General features: G+C 48.6%; 3 protein-coding genes across 12 annotated transcripts in view; 2 read left to right on the forward strand and 1 right to left on the reverse strand.

Annotated features, from left to right (window-relative positions):
- Window positions 1-70: 70 nt before the first annotated feature.
- Window positions 71-6,425, forward strand: RITA1 (RBPJ interacting and tubulin associated 1). 7 transcript variants are annotated; one of them, XM_088143240.1, is made up of 4 exons: window positions 73-223; window positions 1,617-1,726; window positions 2,446-2,761; window positions 4,210-6,425. In XM_088143240.1, exons 3-4 carry the CDS (start codon window positions 2,493-2,495, stop codon window positions 4,688-4,690), a joined length of 750 nt encoding a protein of 249 aa, XP_087999366.1. In that variant the 5' UTR covers window positions 73-223; window positions 1,617-1,726; window positions 2,446-2,492; the 3' UTR covers window positions 4,691-6,425. The 7 variants fall into 7 exon arrangements, with proteins under 7 accessions (XP_087999368.1, XP_087999367.1, XP_087999366.1 ...); XM_088143239.1 differs by lacking the exon at window positions 73-223 and adding an exon at window positions 782-1,280; XM_088143238.1 differs by lacking the exon at window positions 73-223 and adding an exon at window positions 782-1,026.
- Window positions 6,422-13,736, reverse strand: DRC10 (dynein regulatory complex subunit 10). 3 transcript variants are annotated; one of them, XM_088143237.1, is made up of 5 exons: window positions 12,427-13,736; window positions 10,119-10,931; window positions 9,037-9,156; window positions 8,090-8,161; window positions 6,422-6,790 (listed from the first exon to the last, which is right to left on the reverse strand). In XM_088143237.1, the coding sequence occupies exons 2-5, from the start codon at window positions 10,800-10,802 to the stop codon at window positions 6,512-6,514; spliced, it is 1,155 nt and encodes a 384-aa protein (XP_087999363.1). In that variant the 5' UTR covers window positions 10,803-10,931; window positions 12,427-13,736; the 3' UTR covers window positions 6,422-6,511. The 3 variants fall into 3 exon arrangements, with proteins under 3 accessions (XP_087999363.1, XP_007442074.1, XP_087999362.1); XM_007442012.4 differs by having other exon boundaries at window positions 8,923-9,156; XM_088143236.1 differs by having other exon boundaries at window positions 8,923-9,156; window positions 12,327-12,437.
- Window positions 13,737-14,093: 357 nt separating this feature from the next.
- Window positions 14,094-21,400, forward strand: part of TPCN1 (two pore segment channel 1) — a 35,129-nt gene continuing 27,822 nt past the window's right edge. The window contains exons 1-3 of one of the 2 annotated variants that reach the window (XM_088143234.1): window positions 14,094-14,559; window positions 19,804-19,928; window positions 21,179-21,355. In XM_088143234.1, coding sequence (XP_087999360.1) covers window positions 14,463-14,559; window positions 19,804-19,928; window positions 21,179-21,355 — 399 coding nt within the window. In that variant the 5' untranslated portion in view covers window positions 14,094-14,462. The remainder of the gene's footprint in view (window positions 14,560-19,803; window positions 19,929-21,178; window positions 21,356-21,400) is intronic. The other variant, XM_088143235.1, reaches the window with a different exon arrangement.

Here is a 21,400-nt window from a genome sequence, read left to right on the forward strand (position 1 = left end):
ACTTGGAAGGCGCTTTCGGGTTCGCTGAGCCCCTGGCTGCAAAGGGCTCAGAAGCGCTCCAGTCCCGCTCCGGAGCCCCGCGCTGGAAAGACCCTCCTCAGCCCAGCCCACCCCAATCGCAATGTTCGGTTGGGGTGGGCTGCTCGGGGGACCACCCGCCCTACGAAGGGCGGCACACACACACACACACACACACACACACACGTATATCCAAGATCGATAGGTATAAATGTATGCGCTATATATTGGGCATATGTATGTGTATATACAGAATCTATATAGATATAGATATATATATAGATATGTATGTGTGTGTGTGTATATATATATATATATATATATAGAGAGAGAGAGAGAGAGAGAGAGAGAGAGAGAGAGAAGCATGTGTTTATATATATATATATATGTGTGTGTGTGTGTGTATAAATTTGTGCAACGTATATGCATACATTGGGGCATATTTTGTGTGTGTGTATATATAAATATATATAAATATATTTGTGCAATACATTTGTGGATTATATATATATATATACACACGCACAAATATACGTACTTTATGCACACAGACATATATATATATATATATATATATATATATATATTCACACACACGTCTGTGTGCATAAAGTGCGTATATTTGTGCGTGTGTATATATATGTGTATGTATGTATATGTGTGCGTGCATGTATTTGCGCATATGTGTACCAAATCCGCGCGTACCTACCTGCCTTGTCTCTATTGGTGCACATACACACGCGCGCGGGTGTGCAGGTACGTCCGCCCGCGCTCTCCGCTCGGCTTGCGCGCCCTGCCCGCCGCCAGAGAGGGGCCACCGGGCTGGCGAGCCGGGCTCGGCGGGGGCGGGGGGTGGCGGAGCGGCGGCGGAGACGCGGGGCCGGGCTGCGGAGCCCCCTCCGCGAGGGCTGCGCGGCGGCGTCTCCAAGGGGAACGCGGAGGCGCCGCTGCTTTCCCGCCGGGCTTGCAAGCGGCGGGGCGCGGCCGCGGGGCAAGCCTGGCTCAGGGGTAAGCCTGGCACGCACCCACCGAGCCACCCGCCCGCTGCCCGGCAGGAGCCCCGCGCCGCCCCTCCGGCAGCCTCTTCCCCGGGGCCACGCCAGCGCCCCGGAGCCCGCTGGTCTCCTCGCCCCCGTGCGAGAACAGCGCCCCGCGGGTGGCAGGCGGCCCAGGTGGCCGCGCTGGATGAAAAGGACCACCCTTCCCAGCGAGCTTGCCAGACAGAGCAGCCGTGGAGGGAGTGAGACCCCCAGGGCAGCCGGGTCGGGTCGTGGGTTAGTTGTAGCGGGGGGGGGGTCCGGGGGGGGGGTGGCCGTGCTTGGGCTGCAAAAATAGACCGCCCCTAAACAGCCCGGAAGATTTCTCCAAATTTCTTCCAGCCCCTGGGGGATTGGCAACCCGGACGTGGTAACGTGACTATGACTCGGGCACAGTGGTTGATCAATCTGGGCTTGTGGTTTAATGGGTGGGGGGAGCACGCTTGCTGGCTGGGTATCCAGACACACCCATGATTAAGCTGGCCAGTTAGTCCAGTCTGGGTTTACTACACGCTTATCTAGGCTGAATGGAGTTGGGTTTTAGTTCTAATGTTCCAACAGAAGAGAAGATCTTAGCTCGGGGCTGAACGGTGGAGTCCTTGGTGGTCTCTGAGCTTGGTGGCTTGTTTGCAGACGTTTCGTTACCCGACTAGGTAACATCATCAGTGCTGGTGAGTGTGGGGTTGGCTCCCTGTTTATATACAGTAGCTTGCCCTGCCAGTGTTGGTGTGTGTGGGGGGGTGTTTTTCTCCTTGGCAGTTCCTTGATTAGGGTATTGTTTTCTGCTTGATTGTTTGTCTGGTGTTAATCCCTGCTTATCTGGGCGTTGGCTGCTGGAGAGGATGTGTTCTGGTCTTTTGGTATCCTTTTTAGCTTTTTTATTGTCTGTTTTGAATGGTGTGTAAATGTGGTTTATCTCTATGTGTCTAAGGATGGTTGAATTGTCTGAGTGCCATGCTTCTGGGAATTCCCTAGTGCTTTTGGATTTAGCTTGGGCTCGGATGCTCGCAGTTTCCCTGTTGAAATTGGCTGAATCTCTCCATCTGTTGTGAGATTAAGGAGTTTTCATTGCATCTTCTGACTGCTAGCTGGTGTTCATGGATACGCTCCGCCAGTCTTCTGCCTGTCTGTTCTACTTCCATGTTTTGGGAAATCCAACATTTTCTTGCATGGATCAGGCCATCATGCTCAGCTACCGAATGGGTTATCGGTTAGCATGTTGGGCAAACACAATGGTTGTGTTTTGTTGACCCTGGTTCAGCCGGTTGGGTGAGCCCCGTCAGTTCTGCCCGTGCCCGAACAGGATCATTCAGTATTCACTTGTATAACTGAAGTCAATGCCATTTCCATTCCGTAATTCTCAGAAAATGGTAATTTTCTTGCACTCCAGCTGTTTGCACGTGTGGATGACAGCTTCTGCCTGCCGGGGTTGCATCCATGAAGGCCTCAGCAGGGTTGGGAGCTCCGTTGCAACGCAGAGGGAGAGCCTGTAGGATCAAGGCCACGGCTTCCTACGTGGACGAATCCCTCTTCGGCAGCCACAGAAAGTGCCAGCCCGCCGGACCGGAGTTTGAGCCACCCTGGAGGGATGGAAAGACTCGTGGGCAGAGACCCCTGCTGTGGAGTCCGGAGACCACGCGGGTGGATTCCAGTCCCTTGAATTCCCCCCCGCCAGCTAGCACCCCACGGAAGAGAAACAAATACAGGTAGGGGACATTTGGGGTGCCCTTTCTTTGCAATAAGGGTGAGGTGACACAGTCCCCCAAAGAGGGAGCATCTCATGAACGGCTTATGGAATTCACTGATTTATTTATATATCACGTTTATATAGCCGCCCATCTCACACAAAGCGCCTCTGGGCAGCGTACAACCCTTCACGATTAGGCGATTCGCTTGTTTCAGGAGAGCGTGTCTGGCTTTTCAGTTTAGGAACACGAGAAATTGCTTTCTTTCAGGCGCAAGTGTGACCGGGTTCCCATCTGCTGCTAAGGTTTAACCATGGTTTGTTGACCAAAACACAAGTTTACTAACCCAACGAGTTGAGTTCGTGCCACCAGCAAGGCATATTGAGTAGTCTAATGTTTGAATGCTGTGGATTTATGTACCGGCTATGGTTTCTGCTCCGCCTGGGATTAAGTTCTGAGTAGAAAAAATGTCCTTGCTGTCCTTTTCTTTCTCTAGAAAAAAATATAATATTTAGCTAAGTTTGCTTTCCTTTTTTTTTAAAAAAAAAGACCCTCAGGTCTGATGATTTTATTATTTATTATTTTTTATGATAAACAAGATACTAGCAAAAAAAAAAATCATATAGTTATTTCCACCATTTAGGCTCATTCTAGAATTCTTCTGGCAGCCAGAAGTATAATAAAAATATGTATATTTGTAAATATGGCATATGTAAACAGTGATTGCATGAAGATGGGAAAAAAGGGTTGTTGAATAATCATAACCTTTAGATGGAGACAGAAGAACTTATCGGAGAGAATAAAAATCAGGATGATCACATGGATTAGCCTTCAGTCAGTCTTTACATGTAGACATTCCTACTGGCCATAGTAGACCAGATGATGGGAATTGTAGTACCAACCCGCTGAAGAGCAGCAACTAGTTGGAAAAAACAGCCCTAATATGATCTAGAGACTGCAAGATTTTGCCTAAATTTCATTTATTTTGGGGAGGGGGAGGGTGGCTATATTAAAATTAGTTGAGTGTCTCTTAGACAGTTTTGGATCAAGTTTGGCTTTAGAGTGGATCTCACACAGAAGAGGAGGAATATTAGAGTCTTTTAAGGAGAAACTGCCCCAAATCATCATTATGGGAACATGTTCTAAATTCAAATAGATTAATGAATCATTTGCTTTTTTCACTTTAACTGTACATTTTTCACTTTAACTGTATTATTTAAAATGATTGCTCTGTTGTCACAAGGCACGGATGCCTAGTTCTCTTGGCAGTAGATGACAGATTCATGCGATGTGTGGACGAACACCTAGTGTATTTTCAGAAATGAAGCTTTCTTAGTTTCGAACATTTTTTCCTGTGGTTTTACCGACTCAGCCAATTGGGTGGGTTGATGAGTCAGTGCATTCTGCCACCTCTAAAGATGGGTTAAGCTCGTTGTCTGAACGTGTCTGTGTCTCTTTCCTTCCGCAAGGCTGAAAAGCCACACGCCGTCCTATTGCGATGAGACGCTGTTTGGGTCAAAGTCAGGAGGACAAGAATGGGCAGCATCGTGGGCAGCGAGAGAAGATGTGGCCAAGCTCCGCCCTTTGCTCTGGACTCCGCCTTCGGCTCCAAGAGACCCACCAGCCCTTTTCCATCATCCGAAGGAGATCCCCTTCTCTCAGGGGAAGGACAGATTGGAAGCAAACCACGGAGTAGGAACCTCTTTGGGGAAGCAGCCTGAGAACTATTCAGACACCGTCACGCACGGCATGGGAAGACCACGTTCCCAGTCCCTTACGAGGCTGGGTCATACTTCGGATCGATTTCATCCAGCGAGGTCAATTAAACAGCAGGATCAACGCACACTCAGTGGTTCTTTGAGCGCTCTTCCCACTCCACGTTCAAAGGGGCTGCCCGTTTTGTCTGCCCGGCCAAAAAGTTCACGTAAAGAAAAGCCCCCTTGGAAATAGAGCGGCCGGATGAATCCTGTAAATGGAGTCTCACTAAATCAGTGTTTCTCCAGCTTGGCACCTTGAAGATGGGTGGGCTTCATTTCCCAGAATTCCCCAGCCAGCCATGCTGTATACCGTATACAGAATAATTGCATCGATGGTGGTTTCTTCTCATCCATGTTTCTTTGGAGGCCCTTTGATGGTAGCTAGTTAACCAACAACCTTTCTCTGTGTGGGCAAGATGTGTGGGGCACGAACGATGCAAAGAGATCTGATTGTGAGGCTGATTAAGTGATGAGAACCGATGGTCTGTTTTTGCACCATTAATCCAGGAGGTCCCCATTTTTCTGGCATTACGGATATTCATACAACAGGGCGGGTCGTGCCCCCCACGGCAATTGCTAAACACCCAGGTTATTGGAAAGCAAGCCAGTGGGTTTGTTCTCTAAGGTTGCTTATGATGTCTGCATGAGACTTAGAGCGTTACGGTCAATATAGATGACGTTTCAGCCTCATGGTTTGCTTTACAGTATCTTAGCTTCCTGTATACTTTTTAAAAAAATTAAAGTAGTGCTTAAAGCAAAGTCAGGTGGGGCAAATAGCCTGGCTAGCACTAAGAGAGGTGTTTATGGCTACCACTGTGCTTTGCTTCGTTGCCATTAGTGAATAAGTAGCGGTTGGCTAAGTTGACATAACACGCGACCTTATAAACAAACCACTTTTTCCGTTGCTGTTTTGCTTACCGTGCTGGGTGAATCCAGACACTAACCCCCCCCCCCTTTTTTTTTTCCTTCTGCATTTCTGGGAAAGTGGAGGGGAAAAGAATTTTTTCTAAGCGGAGGGAGATTTTCTTCTCTTCCATTTCAGCATATGGCGTTTCCCCTGCCTTATGAGGGAGGGGAAAAAAGGCAGAGCAAACCGACACTGGGACAGTGTGAAATGATAATAAAATGGTGAAGTTATCCCAGCGGGTGCAAAATCACATGCCGGTGGTTCGTTCGGTGTGTAGGAATCAAATCCAATAAGGAATCGGGAACGACAGAGGCGGCTCTTAGCAAAGCAGGGAGAGTTGAGTGCTGATTAGACGAGGAGAGAGAAAAAGAGGTTTGTGGGTGATTCTGTTCTATTTTGCACCAGTTGGGCTGGGTTAGCACTACGGGAGCAGGATCAAACAAGAACCCAGCCCTTAGCTTATGGAACTCTCTTCGGCCTGGGTCCCAAAAGTGCAATCCACATTTGGGAAGAGGTCAGCTTAAAGAAGTGCCATGCCAGAGTTGGGCATGTTTGGCTAGCAAATGGGGTAACTGAAAACAAGGGAATCAAACTGCCTCTCCTTCGCTGTGCTGTTTGAAGACACCTTGTCGCCTAATGTACTTCTGAAATCAAAACCAAGTGGGAAGAAATGGCAGCAACTAACAATGAGAAATCAAAGGGTGCTGAAGGGCTGGTTGGTTTGTCAGCCCTCCCCAATTCTGCCCTCCCTTTTTATCACCCAAACAAGCGTGCTCGGTTTATTCCTGAGGTTCTCGGCCAGTACGTTCCATCTGCTTTTTCTTTGTATGTATTCTTGGATACGGGGGATGACATTTGGAGGATACAAGGCTGAATGTCCTGGATCAAAGAGAAGCATGGAGATCGAGAAAGAGATCTGTAGTCTGAAGCTCTCTGAGATGCTCCTCCCCTTTCTATTCAAGGCAAGAGCGATTTCAGGCTGGGAGAAATGATACAGCTTTACTACATCTCCATCTTTTTTAAATGATCAGCTTTATTAAAGAACATCCCACCCTCAGGAGGGCTCCATCTCTTCAGAGCTGCCCAGGGCAGCCTCACCACCAAAGCTCACTTCCTGCTGACGCTCTTCCTCCCCTTCCCCTTCTTCTTCCTTTTGGTCCGCAATAGTGACCTCACCAGGTAGCCCTTCCACACGGCTTGGATAAGAGTAGCAGCTCGGGCCAGGATGGCGAGCTCCTTCTCATCTTTTTCCTTCTGCTCCTGCTTCACCTTCCTCTCCTCCAAGATCTGGCCGTATTCCTCATCCAGCCGGGCAAATTTCTCCCGCAGCTCTGCCAGCTGCTGCTTCTCCACCACGTAGACCTCCTCAATCTCCTCAATCTCTTCCTGGGGAGAGAATCAGACTGTAGCGTTGGAAGGGACCCCGAGGATCATCCAGTCCAACCCGCTGCAAGGTGCAGGAAAGCCACTAGAACCATCCCTGAGAGGTGGCTGTCCAACCTCTCCTTAAAACCTCCAGAGATGAAGAACGAACTGTCTGCAGGTAGACTGTTCCACCATAATCAGAGAGCAAACCCCATCCCATTCTAGCACTGAAGATGTTATCTAGCCGGGTAATGAAACGTTTGCAAGAAAACAATCAAGCTCAGAGAACCCCAAGGACTCCACTGTCCCACTGGTGTACAGGTCTTATCGTAAGGAAATGTTTCTTAGAGTTAATCAATTCTGAGTAACTGTAACTTCTCATTATTCCTAGTCCTAATTTCTGTGGCCGTGGGAAATAATTCATCCTCCCTGGAGTTTTCCTCTGTGTACCTGAACATGGCTATTGCACCTTCCCCCAGTTATCTTGGTGCTTAAATGGAGTTACTGATGGACCACAATGGGCTTGACTGACTCATAATGCTACACCATAAACTATGGTTTAAAAACCATACCGAATTGAATTGGCCCAATTCAATAAACCAATCCAAATGAGCCATGTTATTTTAACACTCTGCGAACCTACCTCCCGGGGGTAGGTTTATGCCAGTCATCCCAGTTTGGTCACTGCCAGTTTGACCTGCTGGGGCTATTCCTCAGTTTGTTTTCTAAATTGGTGTGGCTCTTTTTCCCACTGCACACCAACAAAGGATGCTGAGCATCCGTCCAGTTCTATTACATCGCGACACAGGATAGAAGAGGAGAAAACTTGGAGGGAGGAAGAAAAAAGACATTTTCTTGTGCAAAACTCTGGCCAGATCCCCAGTTCCATTTCATAGTGGTCCTGGGAACTGCCCTCTAGTTTCCTTTGTGCTGAGGAAGGTCATTCTCCATAGGTTGGCTCCCAAATATTTGCATCTGATACAGTAGTAACATTCTGACTGCTCAGCTAGGTGATTTGGGAGGTCAAGCTGGCCCAACATATTGTGTTCCATCTCTACCACTTCTAGCAGAATATTGGGGCTGACATAGTTTCCTCATGAGGTCCAGGTAACCAAATCGTACTGCCCTGTCCAGCCAGCTGAGCCTTTCCAATGAATGTGGGAGGGCGGTGATATCTCACTAATGTCATAATCTCAGTGGTAGGAAAACTGTAATGGAGAATCATCCTGCATTTAAGACCTGGAAAACCTGGCTGATTATCGTTGCAAATGGTCTCTCAAGAGGAAAATGAAATAGGAAAAGAAGAAGCTCTTATAGTACCTGCTTTTCGATCATCTCTATATCGTATTTTTGGACCCAATTTTCTATCTCCATTTCCACCTTGTATTTCTTCTAAAGGAAATAAGTTCAGAGTAAAATGTGTCAGGCAGCAGAAATGATGATTATTTGCCAGAGCATCACAGTCATCTTAACTTAGGCTCAGAGGTTATCAGGGTGTGGTAACCAACCAGTGGCAATCCTAACCTGTTTTAAGATGCCCTGACTCTGTTATGTATGTTATGTATGAAGATAACATACAGACAGTGTTCACACAACATGCTAAACCATGGTTTATTGAATGAATCCAGGTAGTTGATTACACACAACACCCTGACCTGGTTGACGTGCTTTGACTGGATTGAGGGGGATTGTCAGGCAAATGCTGCCCCTGAACTGCAAACTAACCACAATAGTTTGGTTCCCAAAACATACTGAGAAATAAACCAGCCAACCATATTTTAATCTTAAATGTGTTGTGTGAACTCGGCCATATGTTTGAAATGAGCTGAAACTTAAAGATTTAGACAACTAAACTCTCTGTCTGTATCCCAGGAAAAATTCTGTGTCTTTAGCTCAGGCCTAAATTGTTAATGCCAAATTAACTTATTGCTTACCTGGGTCTCTAAATAGTCAACAATACACTCTGAAGTTATGGTTCTAGGCAAGGAGCAAAATCAAGGAAGACGCTGAGTCCCTGAGCTTGAGAACGACAGATGCTCTTGAAAATAAATCTGAATTAAGTTGTATTATGTATTGCCTGTTCATTGTGCCTTGTAGAGCACTCCCCAGCAGGCTGCGTGAATTTCTCTGCTCAGCCTCTACCCATGATTTACCTTCCGAAGGTTTAGTTCCAACTCCCGATTCTCAGAAACCAGGGTGTTGAATTGGCCTCGTAGCTGATGCAGTTCCTGTTGTAACTTGGCACATTTTGCCTGAGAACTGCGTACCTCCGCCTTGTGCTGTTTCTCTGCCTCCGTTCTGGTGCGCTGGATTTGGCTTTCAGAGAACTTGGCCAGATTATGCAGGTGGGTTTTCAGGTCTTTGATGGTGGCATTCTTCTTGGAAATCTGGGGAGGTGGGGGGGGGAGGTTGCTCGGTCAGTTTGGAGGCTTTGTGATCAAACTCCCAAGTGCAGAATCTTTTGGAAAGACCACATGGATCCAAACTACCCTTACAATAACACGGTTGAGGATATGTGGAGTAGACATTGGCCACAGCAGTCATAGCTGAATGAGACTTGTTTGCTGAAGTGTCCTCTTACACTTCCTAAAATCATAATCATTATTAGGGCCCGGATGTCTGTTTTAAGGTGAAAAACACATCAAGACTGTAGCATAAACTCTAAAATATGCTTAACATCAGGGCTGGCCCTACCATTAAGTGAAAGAAAGCATCTGCTGTGAGTAGTGTCAGGCATCAAATTAGGGATTAAGCCCTCATCTATCACAACCACTTAATGGAATTTAAAGTGGAATTTAAATTTAATGGAATTTAAACCCTAATTCATTGGAGCAGCTTGCTACCTGCCAGCTAAGCTTGGGGCATTTTCAAAGTCAAGCATGACACGATGCTGTCTACACAGATGGCCCTGATGGGAACTGCCCCCGCCCAAAGGTAGGGAGTCCCCCCAAGAAGGCCTGATCCCACCCACTTATAGTCCACCCACGTCTCCCCAAAAGTGGTAGTGTGCCCCTAAGCCTGTGACCTAAAGGTTGCCCACCCTCATCAAAATCACCTCAGAATGAGGACAACAGAAACCTGAGTAGAAGAAAACATTCCTTGTGAGTTAGGCGGATAATCTCACACCAGTTCAGTGTGAAAAGGCATCTATCCTGAACCTGGCAATTGTGGAAAGGCAGCTCCTTAGCATTTCTATCAACAAATATAGTCAAATCTATGCTCATTCTTTTTCCTGCCTCCCACCCTGCTTTCCAAGGGAACAAAACCCAGCCCATTCTAGCAATTAAGTCTAATTTTTGACTGGCCAAGTGTACCAAGTCAGCTTCCGTCCTTAGCTCCACCACCGTACCTCCTCATCCCTGTTCTGGATGGCTGCAGTCAATTCATCTTCCAGAGCTGCCAAGGTCTCTGTATTTTTCTTCTCCCTCTGAGAGGTTTCATGCAGAAACCGTTTTTTTTCTTTTTCTTCTAGCGGGGTGGTGAGGAGTTGCTCAAAGAGGAACTCCCTCAGCTTGGAAATACTTTTAATGAATTTTTGGACAGATGGGTCTCTGGTATGAGCAATGTCTCTCAGGGCTTGACAAGCGACCGTATTGGCATAAAGCAGGCGTACAATGTTTCGGACAGAACTTTTGAGACCTTGAGCCTGCAAAGTAAGGTGACCATCAGGATCCGCGATGCCAAAGAAAGTTTCTTTACTGCTGCCTATATACAAAATATCTTCTTCCTCCAGGCGAAAGAGTGTAGCTTCCAGCATGTTTGAGAGTCGCAGATGTTCTCTGAAGGCTCCAGTGAGGTCAGGACCTAAGACGGTGCTAAACTCGTCAAGGTTCTCAAGGACATGGGAGAACACGCTGACCAGCTCCACCTTAAAGATGGTCTCATCCAAGACAGATATGATCCTCTTTGTCTCCACAGTGGTCAGTTTCGTCCGACCAGGATCCAAGATCCTTAAGGGCACTCGGAGAGTCTGCTTTTTGGAGCGGCTTGAATCGATTCGCTCATAGGATGAAAAGAGCAACTCTGTCGTCATGTTTTCTGCTGGAGAGCTTTAGATGGGGAGGCAGTTTTTGATATTTCTGACAGTGGGTTCAGATGCTTTAGCACTTCTGATGAGTTGGATTCTGAGGGGTAGGGCAGTGTAATGGGAAGAAGGAATAACCTTGAGGGACAGGAGGAAGAGTCACAACCAAGAGGTCAGATAAAAGAAATTTGAGTCCAGGGCAGACATGTAATTTGAGAAAGCATCTGAGACATGACCCTCCCTAGTTCTCACAAAGATAACGGGAGGGAGAAAGGGGAAGCACATTCAGACTTGCAAGATTCTGCTACTATAACTTTATAATAAAAGCAGTATTAGCTTGTGGGTCTTTGATTTCCAAGTCTGGTTTACCTTGGAGGGCTGACAGCCAGTGAAAGGAAATGAAATTAATCAAATGGAATTAGAGCTAGAATGTAGTTCAGTAGCTTAAAAGAGACTCTGGAGTAACCAATCAAAGTTGCTGGGAATTGGTTGGCATTGAAATTTTAATGATGATGATGATGATGCTTGAATGGCCATGAGACAGGCCAGTGTTTCTGCTCCTTAAGCTACTCAAGGTATTTATTTATCATTATTTCAATTTAAATAGGGCAACTGGGAGGAACTGGCAGGGTACACACACTATACAAAGCCATACTTTATTGGAGACCAAACAGAACCTCCAAAGTTCTGCAGAGGAGGCAGCCAGGAGCTCGGACATATGGGACTGCAGGTCTCTCGCCCTAAGCAGGGTGGTTGGGGATCATGGGAGTTAGAGCCCAAGGCATCAGGGCGGGGATGGGTGGCATATCCCCAGCTTTCTGTGCCCCAGTGCTCTGTGGATGTGTTCAGCGACAGCTTCCATATTTCTGGACTGCAGTGAGGGGGGATTATGGGATCCATAGTCTGAGATACTGGCTCAACATGGGATGGGAGTGAAACCAGCTTTCCAGACAACCCCCCCCCCCACACCTCTTCCCAGGGGTTCTCTGGATGTGTCAGACTATAACTCCCATCCTTCCCAGGTGTATGTGTGGGGAAGCTTGCTGGGGATGATGGAAGTTGTAGTCCAAGGAATCTGGAGGGCAGCAGGGTGGGGAACACTGGCACAGAATTTAGGAAGGAATATTATAATACTTTAAAACGTCTGAATTGGCAACTGCTGCAGGCAAACAATAATAATATTAATTATTATTGATAATTATTAATAATATAATTCATGGAGAAAGTCTACGTGGTTACAAAGAGTCGACAATGACTTGATGGCACGTAATCAACCATAATATAATAATACAATATAATCTTATATTCTTATATAAGATTATTATCTATGATATAATAAAATAAGAATAAAATAATAAAATGAAATGCTGTAATAAAAACAGTAATGTAATAAAATATAATCGTAAAATAATGTGTATTAATGTAATATAAAACAATGTAATATAATGATATATAGTATTATTATGTAATACTATAATGCAATAATAAAATAGTAAAGTGATATAATATCAAATGATAATTAATGATGACTACTTAATTCAATAAATTAATTAATGGCATATTCCCATTCCTTTCCCCCTTCTCCGGAAAGCAACCCGCGCGGGTGAAGCGTCGTCTTAACGTTCAAGCTCACCCGCAACCGCGAACGGCCCCTCGATCACCACGACAACGGCTTCCCTTTCCGAAGTCAAGGCCGAGGCCTCCCGTTGCCAGGCAACCCTGGCCTGCCGTGAGACGCTAACCGGCCTTATCAGGGGCGGAGCTTCACCTAGCCAATCGAAGCCCTCGTTGCTTCCACCGCGGCCGTTACGTCGGCCAAGGCTTGTCCAATAAGGGGACGGAAGCGGTCAGAGCGTCGGCGCCGTGCCCCGCCCTCCTTCCACGTGCCGCTTAAGGGAGTCAGGATAGCAAGACTTACACTTACGCTAGCTTACACTTCGGGTTGTCAGTTGACCCTAGCGGGAGGCCAAAGGGAAATACAAAACGGAAAGCGAGCGAGCTTATCGCCTGGAAGTCGTCGTGAGTTCGTGCTCCCGGGCAGGGGGCGGAGGGGGGACTGATGAATGGCGTCACTGTATCTCAATAACCTCTAGGATGGAAACGTAACACCCTTCTTTGTACACGGTGCGGGCCGGAGAACTAGTCCAAATGCCCTAATTTAGCCATATTATTTTCTTCAAGCTTTTTTTATCATCTTATGAACAGGCTACTGACACTGATAGGCGAAAGAGCGCTTATACTTCATGTATAGGACTAAATGCTGGCCACTCAAATGGCGGAACCTGGATGGGGAACCGGAACTGACAGGCAACCATGTTTCCCTATCTCTACACTCTCCTAGAGACGCCGGAAAAGGACAGGCGAACAGCGCACGCGCACTCCTCGAGCCTCTAGGGCAAGCGGTAAGCAGGACTACTACCACAACTTCCGGATCCCAACAGGACGCTGCTGATGTGCTGAGTGGAAGCATTAATTAAATAGGCTACCCTTCTCTCCTCCCTCCACCCCCAGTCATGCTGGCTGGGGATGATGGCAGTTGTCGTCCAACACATCTGCAGGGCTGTGCAATGCTATCGCTGAGAACCTAACTTGCTTTATGGCCGGGGAACGGGCACAGCTAGCATTGCAAGCTTCAAAGGCATGTTTTAAAAAAATTAAGGATTAAAAATGGGATTGCAAACGTGCGAGCAGGCGTCGCTTCCTCCCGAGCAACCCCAAACAAACGGAGCCGCGCAAAGGTCTCCACCAGGCTTCGCGCCAGCGGCTCCAACGGAGCAAGCGGATCCCCCGCTGGACGCCTCCCGCAAAAGCCGGCCGGGCCAGCCCGGGGGCGTCTGAGATCCAGCCCGACGCCCCGCGCCCAGCCCCTTCGCCCACTTTTCGACCCCTTTGCAAAGCGGGGGGGGGATCCTAAAAAGCGGGACCACGGGAAGGAAGGAAGGAAGGAAGGAAGGAAGGAAGGAAGGAAGGAAGGAAGGAAGGAGAGAGAGAGAAAGAAAGAAAGAAAGAAAGAAAGAAAGAAAGAAAGAAAGAAAGAAAGAAAGAAAGAAAGAAAGAAAGAAAGAAAGAAAGAAAGAAAGAAAGAAAAGTTTCCCCCCCGTCTTGCCGTCTCCTCCGCAGCCAGGGAGGGCCGCTCTGCAAACCCCGCTGATGCAAACCCCGGTTAGAGGGCCGGGCTGAGGAGGGAAGTCCGCGGAGGGGGAGGAAGGCGACTCTCCCGGCGGCGCGCGCTGCGTTCACGCGCTCCCCGCTCGCCTCCCTCCCCGCCTCCTTCGGACTCGCGTTTGGCCGCTTCCTCCTCCTCCTCCTCCTCCTCCTCCTCCCGAAGTCGTCGGAAGGGCTGCGGAGGCCCGAGGAGGCGAGCGCCGGGCGGAGGATCCTCGCCGGGCGCCCGGGGCGCTCGCCTTGCGCGCTCTCTCGCTCGCCTTTCCCTTTTCCCTTTTGCAAGCGACCCGGGACTTTGGCGACGCGCGTGGGCGAGGGCATGGGGGCGCCGGCGGACCCGCGGGACGGGCTGCCGCTCTGAGCAAGCCGCTTGCGGGGCAGCGGCGGCGCCCGCCTCGCTCCCCCGCCCTGCCCTGCCCGCCTCCCCCGCCGCGCAGCATCCCCGCCGGGCCCCGAGCAGCAGCAGCAGCAGCAGCAGCGGTGGGGAGGGCGCCGGGGTCTCCCATGGCCGGGATCCTCGAAGAGGACGACGTGCCCCTCATCTTGACCCTAGAGGAGACCCGGGGCCGGAGGGCCGAGCCGGAGGGGGGCCCCAACGAAAGTAAGCCAACTTTGCTGTCCCCTCCTCGCCCCCGCCCCCGCCCCCGCCCCCGTCTCGGGCCGGCTGGGATGCGCCTGGCAAGCGCCGCGCCAGTTGCGTCTTCGGTGCGGGGAGGGGGCTCCGGCGGTCTTCGGGGCAGGAAAGGGGGTGGGGGTCCTCGGGGGCAAACGCGCGTGCCCGGGACAGGATCCCAGCTCGCTTCGCCTGCGGAGAGGCGGTCTGGGCTTGGAAGGCGGGGGCGGCGGGGGGCTGGACTCCACCGCCCAGCCTGGGAGAAGGGTGCTGGGAGCGCTCAGCTGGCACGTGGGTGCGTTCCGAGTGGGTGCCCGCGCCCTCACCCGCGCAACGGGGCTTTTCCAGCTCCGCAGAAACGCCAGCGGGGGTCTCGGGAGCAGCGGCGGCAACGCGCGGGCGACCGGCGGCTCTCTGGGCCTGGCGTCCTCCAAATGCGTTGCGCTTCTGTTCTCGGAAGCGGGGCTGGCTGGGGATCGTGGGCGGTGGAGTCCCCATCTGCCTGCGAGGCAGCTGGTCAGGGCACGCTATTTGCCAGGGGTCATGGTTTCAGCCTTGCTTTGGGGAGGGTCTTCTCGGAGCATCGAGGGAAAGGGCCACCACCGTGTCTTGTGTTGGCCGAGCCAGGGGTGTGAATTTGGCACCTGCCTGCAACCCCTTGAGACGGTGGCATCTCCAGAGAGGTCCCACCCACTCCCAAGCCCTTTCTGGAGACAGTGCCAAAGCACTGCGCCGCTAGTGGGTCTCTGGGCTTGCAGTTTTCAATTCCTCACTCCTGTGCGCTTGAAAAATGGCATCTTCTGCCTATGTACGGGTTTGTGTCTTTGTGAATGCGTGTAAATACAAGAAGTGTGGGTGTGCTGGGAAGTGGGAACGGTCATTTCTCCTTTAATGCCTCTGTGGAGGAGTAACAGCAGTCCTTCGTGTGTCCTTCAAAATCCCTGACGTTAGGCCATCCATTACAAGTAGTCCTTGACTTATGACCATTTGTTTAAAGACTGTTCAAAGTTACGACAGCACTGAAAAAAGTGGTTGCTGGTCCTTGCGCTTATGATAATCGCAGCATCTTTGTGGTCACGTGATCAAATTTTAGGTGCTTGGCAACCGGCATGTATTTACAATGATTGCAGCGTCCTGGGTCACATGATTGCCATTTGTGACCTTCCCAGAGGGCTTCCGACAAGCAAAGTCAATGGGGGAAGCCAGATTTGCTTAACAACCACAGCAAAAAAGGTCATAAAATCGGGTATGACTCACTTAACAACCATATTGTTTAGTGATGGAAGTTCCGGTCCCAGTTGTGGTCGTAAGTCGAGGACTACCTGTACCGTATCTTGGCTGAATAATGGGAACAGCTCTCCCTACCCGATTGCCCTCTACACTGGTGAACTTCAGTTCCAGAATTCTCAGCAGTACCCATGCTGGCCAGGGAATTCTGGGAGTTGAAGTCCACTCATCTTAAAGTTGCCAAGTTTGAAAAAGACTGACCCAAGGGAAAGAATTACACTTGCTGTCAATGTGGGTTAGTTCATTAGAGGTGGAGATTACTAAGAAAGCTTTCATGGGTTATTAAATGCCCAGCTTGGCATACATTTTTGAGGGCCAGCTTGTGTGTCTCGTTTAACTTGCTGGAATTGTTTCTGCGCCTTGGTTGCAACAGTGCAATCTTCCTGAATCTCTCTGCAATTAGTAATGATGGTTGATCCAAAGTTGAAAGATATATTGATTGTTCCTTTAAAAAACTTTAAAATCGTGTCAGATTTTAAAGCAAATTTTTCTCTGTCCACCCTTTGCTCACTGTGCATGAATTTTATGTTTCTTCGTGCTTCCTCCCTGCTTAATTTCCATCATCCTAAGCTAAACATTATATGGTTTTTCAGGGCTCGGTCAGTATCCATGATTTGTCAAAAACCCCTTGCTCCTTGGCATCCATATTCATCACAATATTCAGAACAGGGCTTTTCAGAACCAACACCAAGATAAATGAATGGGAAACAGCTATACTTTGTTCTAGGTTTGGGGGGAAAAAAGGCATTTTCACTGCTCTGTAGGTAGGCACAGATTCGGGTTATATCCCAACATTTATTGAATGCCTAAAAGGGAAAATACTTTTAAGGAAACGTTGCCCGTTGTTTGCAGAAAAGTAAAACTTCCACAGGATGGTGTGTGTGATGACACAACCTGGTAAGGAGTCTTAAGCGTGGAAGGAAAATGCAGTCGTAACTCTGAAAAGGAAAGATTAGTTCATGAGAATGCTATTTTCAAACCCTTTCATTATGTTTTTAAACGGTGTGTCCAAAGGCCTAGTTTTTATTTTCTGTTCGTCCTTCAATGCCATCAGGAGCTCTCTGGGATAAATAAGGGAGGCAAACACAATGCGTCGTGAAAGACATGACTTTGTCACCGATGCCAAGAGAGGAACAACAGCTGTAATAGTGTAGAGTTGCAAGCCTAGGAACAAAGAATAGATTTTAACAACCAAATTGACTCCTTTGTTCAGCTTGGGCCTCTGGGAAGAGATGCTCCTTGAGCAAACAGCCGCCTGGGGTGAATCAGCACGCGGAGGCAGGAGGGAATAAATTTGGCCCAAAGAAAGTAAGAAAATGCCACATTACGTCTGCTTGCATGAAACACCCCACTCAGTCGGGAAGAGGATGTCAACGTTCTTATTCAGATACCTGCTTTTGCCTTTTTGTAGTGAGTTCCAGAAAGCTGGCTTGGTCCAGCTGTTCAGGCGCTCAACTAGGAGCAGGAGAAGACCTGATTTCTAGTCCTGCTTGGGACGCGAAGCCAGCTGGGTGGCCTTGGGCCAGTCCCTTTCTCCCAGCCCTAGGAAGAAGAAAACAAGGGCAAGCGACTTCAGAAATCTTGCCTATAAAACTGCAGGGACTTGTCCAGGAGTCAAAACTGACTTGAAGGCATGTGCGTGTGCACACACACACACAGTTTAGATGTAGTTAATTGATAATTAATTAAATAACAGCAGGGACTGGTCCTTGTAGTTGCCAGGAATCAAGGCTGACTTGAAGGCACCCCCAAAAATTGAATGCATGTCTTGCATTCGAGGTGGCAGCCCTGAGATCAGCTGGGCTCATCTTGGAAGCTAAGTAGGGTTGGCCTGGGTTGGGACTTGGAAGGGAAATGGTCGGGAGAACGTACAGCTTCCCCAGAAAATTAAAAAAAAAAAAAAAGCTATGGAAGACCTGCCCAGAAAAATGTACTGGTGGAATCACCAGGACTAAAATTTGACTTGAGGGCATCTCCGGGGTGGCGCAAGAGAAGGGTGTAAAGTGCGCTGATGGAGGAGTGCACATAGGTCACATTCTGTACCATCCTGCACTATTCGGCAAGATAAATACACACAGTCACATTCTGTATCAGCTGTAACTTCCAGGTGCTCTTCAGGAGCAGTCCCATGCAGAGTGCATGTACTCTACTACAGGTAGTCCTCATTTAGCGACTGTTCACAGTTACAACAGTGATGCACAAGTAACTTTGTGACCAAACCTCGCATTGACGACCTTCACAGGTCTGTAAAGCAAAGGAAAGCTGAAGTCAGATTGTAAGCACAGCCGCGGTTTCACTTAGTGACTGCTTCGCTTAACAACCAAGGTGTTGGTCCTAAATGTGGTCGCTAAATGAGAACTCCCTGTATAATCCATCCCAATAAAATAGAATTCTAATCTTCTTGTGAAGACAGTTTCCTGATCTAGTCTACCCCATGAGGCTGACGCTATCAGAAACAGGAGGAATGTCTTCTTAGCGCCACCTCCGCCAGCAGAGAATTCTGTCACCAACATTAGTTTGGCAAAGGTGATTTTGCTTAGCAAGCCCACATTGGTGACTAAAAAGACTTGGCTGATCCCAGCCTCTCTTTTCTCCCCGCATCCAGGAAAATTGGCCAGGAGCAGAAAAATTGAGATGACGATGACGTGGATATTAATAAAGCCTGGCCAAATCATGTTTCCCGGGAGCCTGTGACATTCTAATCCTAGTTTTTTGTTTCCAACGCTTGTTCTGCGGGCTTCTGAGTCAGCTCCAGCAAGCGCAGAGCCACCAGACGTTGCTGAAAAGTTTCCGTTGTTTCGGAAGCGCAGGTTGAACGCTTTCCAGGGCTCGCTTAGGGTGCCGTGCGCGGTTTCCACCTGTTCCCAAAGCAACCAGCCAAATGATGGCGTGCATCTCGGTAATGCTCTCATTCCTCTGTGCAAACCAGCAAATTGTGTGTGTGTGTGGGGGGGAATGCCTGGGTTTTGGACATCTTTGCAAGCACGCATGGGTTCAGGCCAAGGACATGTATCTTTGCAAGTCAAGGGTGCACGTCTCACAGCCGTATGGCTGTCTGCGCCCTTCAACTCGATCCGTAAGGCCCTTGGAAACTTCTCTGACCAGGGTTGCTGAAATGCGCCTCCCCGCCATTGTGAGATGCGTTCAAACGGGAGCGTAAAAGAAGCAGGTTTGCTCTAAGAAAAAAAAGGGATTTCTAAAGGAAATTTAAAATTTAAATTGGAAACAAAATTAAAAGAAAATCAGGCCTCTCCCTAAGCACGGTTTGGCTGCAGATGCAATGTGATCTTGACTTGCTTCAACGTGCTCCGTGTGTCTTTGTGACTAAACTGAGGCTCCCCTTCCTTCGTGCCAACAAACAATGGTTGCTTGCTTTTGTTCTAAGCCATCATTAACTTCTTTGGCTTTGTCTGAATTCTCATCCTACGCTGAGCCTTCAGGGGTTTATAAATGCATTAAGCAGCCCACGTCGAGCTGCAACAAGACATCATCGCGTTTATTTTTTCTAAAAAGGAAACACAGCAAATATTTTGAGTTTAAAACGATACTTTAAGAACACACAGGAGTGGATCGAAGTTGCCACAAGTATGATAGGTTTTTAAGACCTCTTGAGAAACAAATCTTAACTCTGCAATTTTTAACATTGTTTTTATTCTTGCCTGCGGAATATACGCTTTGCTGTAGGCAACTTAAGCACAACCCCCTCCCTCCCAATGTTGGGTTTCTGAGAATTCACCACACTCTACCTGGATGACCTCACCTTTCTTCATGAGCTCTAGAAACTTGACATTCTCTGGGGGCCACATCTTCTCTCTCAATCACATCCATCACCGTTTTAACATAACAGTGTCCTGTCTTCCTTGGGAAGGGTATGTCTTAGGAACGAACAGGCAGAGAATATACCTGCCTAGAGTTTGCAATCTTGTCTCCCTGCTTTCCATCAAGATGGAGGCAACTACGATGGGATCCATGATATGTCCAGCCCTGCAACCGGAGATCGCTATCCTCAATGGAATCATGGAAGACAAAACTGGGAAATGAACTATCAGGAGGCGGCGATCTACTTACAGGTGGGCCATGGTCTTTCTGTTATGCCTTGGAAAAAAGAAGGGAAGGAAAACGGGAGGATGGGTGGGATCCCAGAATCCCCCAGCCTGAAGAACCATTGGCATCTAAAAAGCCTGCAGAAGAAGAGGAGACATGGGAGGGCTTTCAGAAGGGACTTTCAGTCTTGCAAGATTCAGTTAATGTAACCTTACAATGAAATAGAACTGGGATTCATTGTTGTGCTTCCTGTCTGGGCTAACATCAACTTTGCAAGACTGCAAGTATTTCTCCCCTCCTCTCCTTTTCCTCTCTGGAAAACGTGGGAGGGTCCCTTCTGAAACATTTCCCACACCCTCCCTCCTTCCATGGGTTGAGACATCTTTTACATGCTGGTGGTCCCATCTGCAGCTCTTCCTCCTGTCTCCCAAGGTCATTCCCCCATACCATGGCAGAGCCCCTAGGTGCATTGACCAGGCTGCTGAGAAGTCTAGAGCAGTGTTCCTCAACCTTGGCAACTTTCAGATGGGTGGACTTCAACTCCCAGAATTCCCCGGCCAGCCATGCTGGCTGGGGAATTCTGGGAGTTGAAGTCCACCCATCTGAAAGTTGCCAAGGTTGAGGAACACTGGTCTGGAGACTAAGCGCTAACTTCAGGAAGACAGGCAGAAGGAAAGGGAGACCTTCACAGCTTGGATAATAAAGATTGTAGGAGAAGCTTCATAGAACCCTGGGGGCAGGCCCTGTCTCTTCCATGGAGGGAAGTGAGTCATGAATCCATTGCTCCTCCATGTTGGCACAGGGCATCAGGTGGTGTTGGGTGTCTCTCATCCTCCCAGCAGTTCTACCTAGTGGTGAGAGAGATTGTGGGGCTGGACTGCCACAAGCTCTGATCAGCCAGAAACCCAGCTTCTCCAGCAGCACATTAGCTTCATTCTTCTTTTCTCCTGCCGTGATCGATTTGCCCATTCGTTGATCCCTCCTTTCCTGCAGGAGCACCCCTAGATCCTTTCTCTTACTTTCTTTCCTGCCACAGAGTGGGCTAAAAGATAAGTGACTGGTCCCGAGTCCCCTGCTCCGCTTCCATGGGGTGGACATGGACTGGAATTAAGACCTCCCAACTCTTATTCCAACCTGTGCAGCATCTTGTTTAGCTTCTTTTGGGGCTCCCTTTCAATAGGAGGAATAGGGAATTCTTTATGAGCATTTTATTTAAGGTTTCTGACATAACTGTGTGGGCTTCCTTCCTCTCTCCCCCCTCCCTCAAATATTCCAGGAAGGAGAGAACAACGATAAATTCGTCACCCATCCCAAGGATGCCAAAGCTCTCGCGTCCTACCTCTTTGTCCACAACCATCTCTTCTATCTAATGGAACTCACCACGGCGTTATTGCTCTTACTGCTGTCTCTCTGCGAAGCCCCCGCGGTTGCCATATTTCGCCTTGGCATTTACGTATGTAGTAGAAGGAGAGGGAGGGAGAAGGGAGTGCAAGACCTT

This window comes from Python bivittatus, unplaced genomic scaffold, assembly GCF_059951505.1.
Source record: "Python bivittatus isolate LINGU-HERP-01145 unplaced genomic scaffold, Pbiv_v1 ctg000280_np1212, whole genome shotgun sequence".
Classification (NCBI taxonomy): Eukaryota; Metazoa; Chordata; class Lepidosauria; order Squamata; family Pythonidae; genus Python; species Python bivittatus.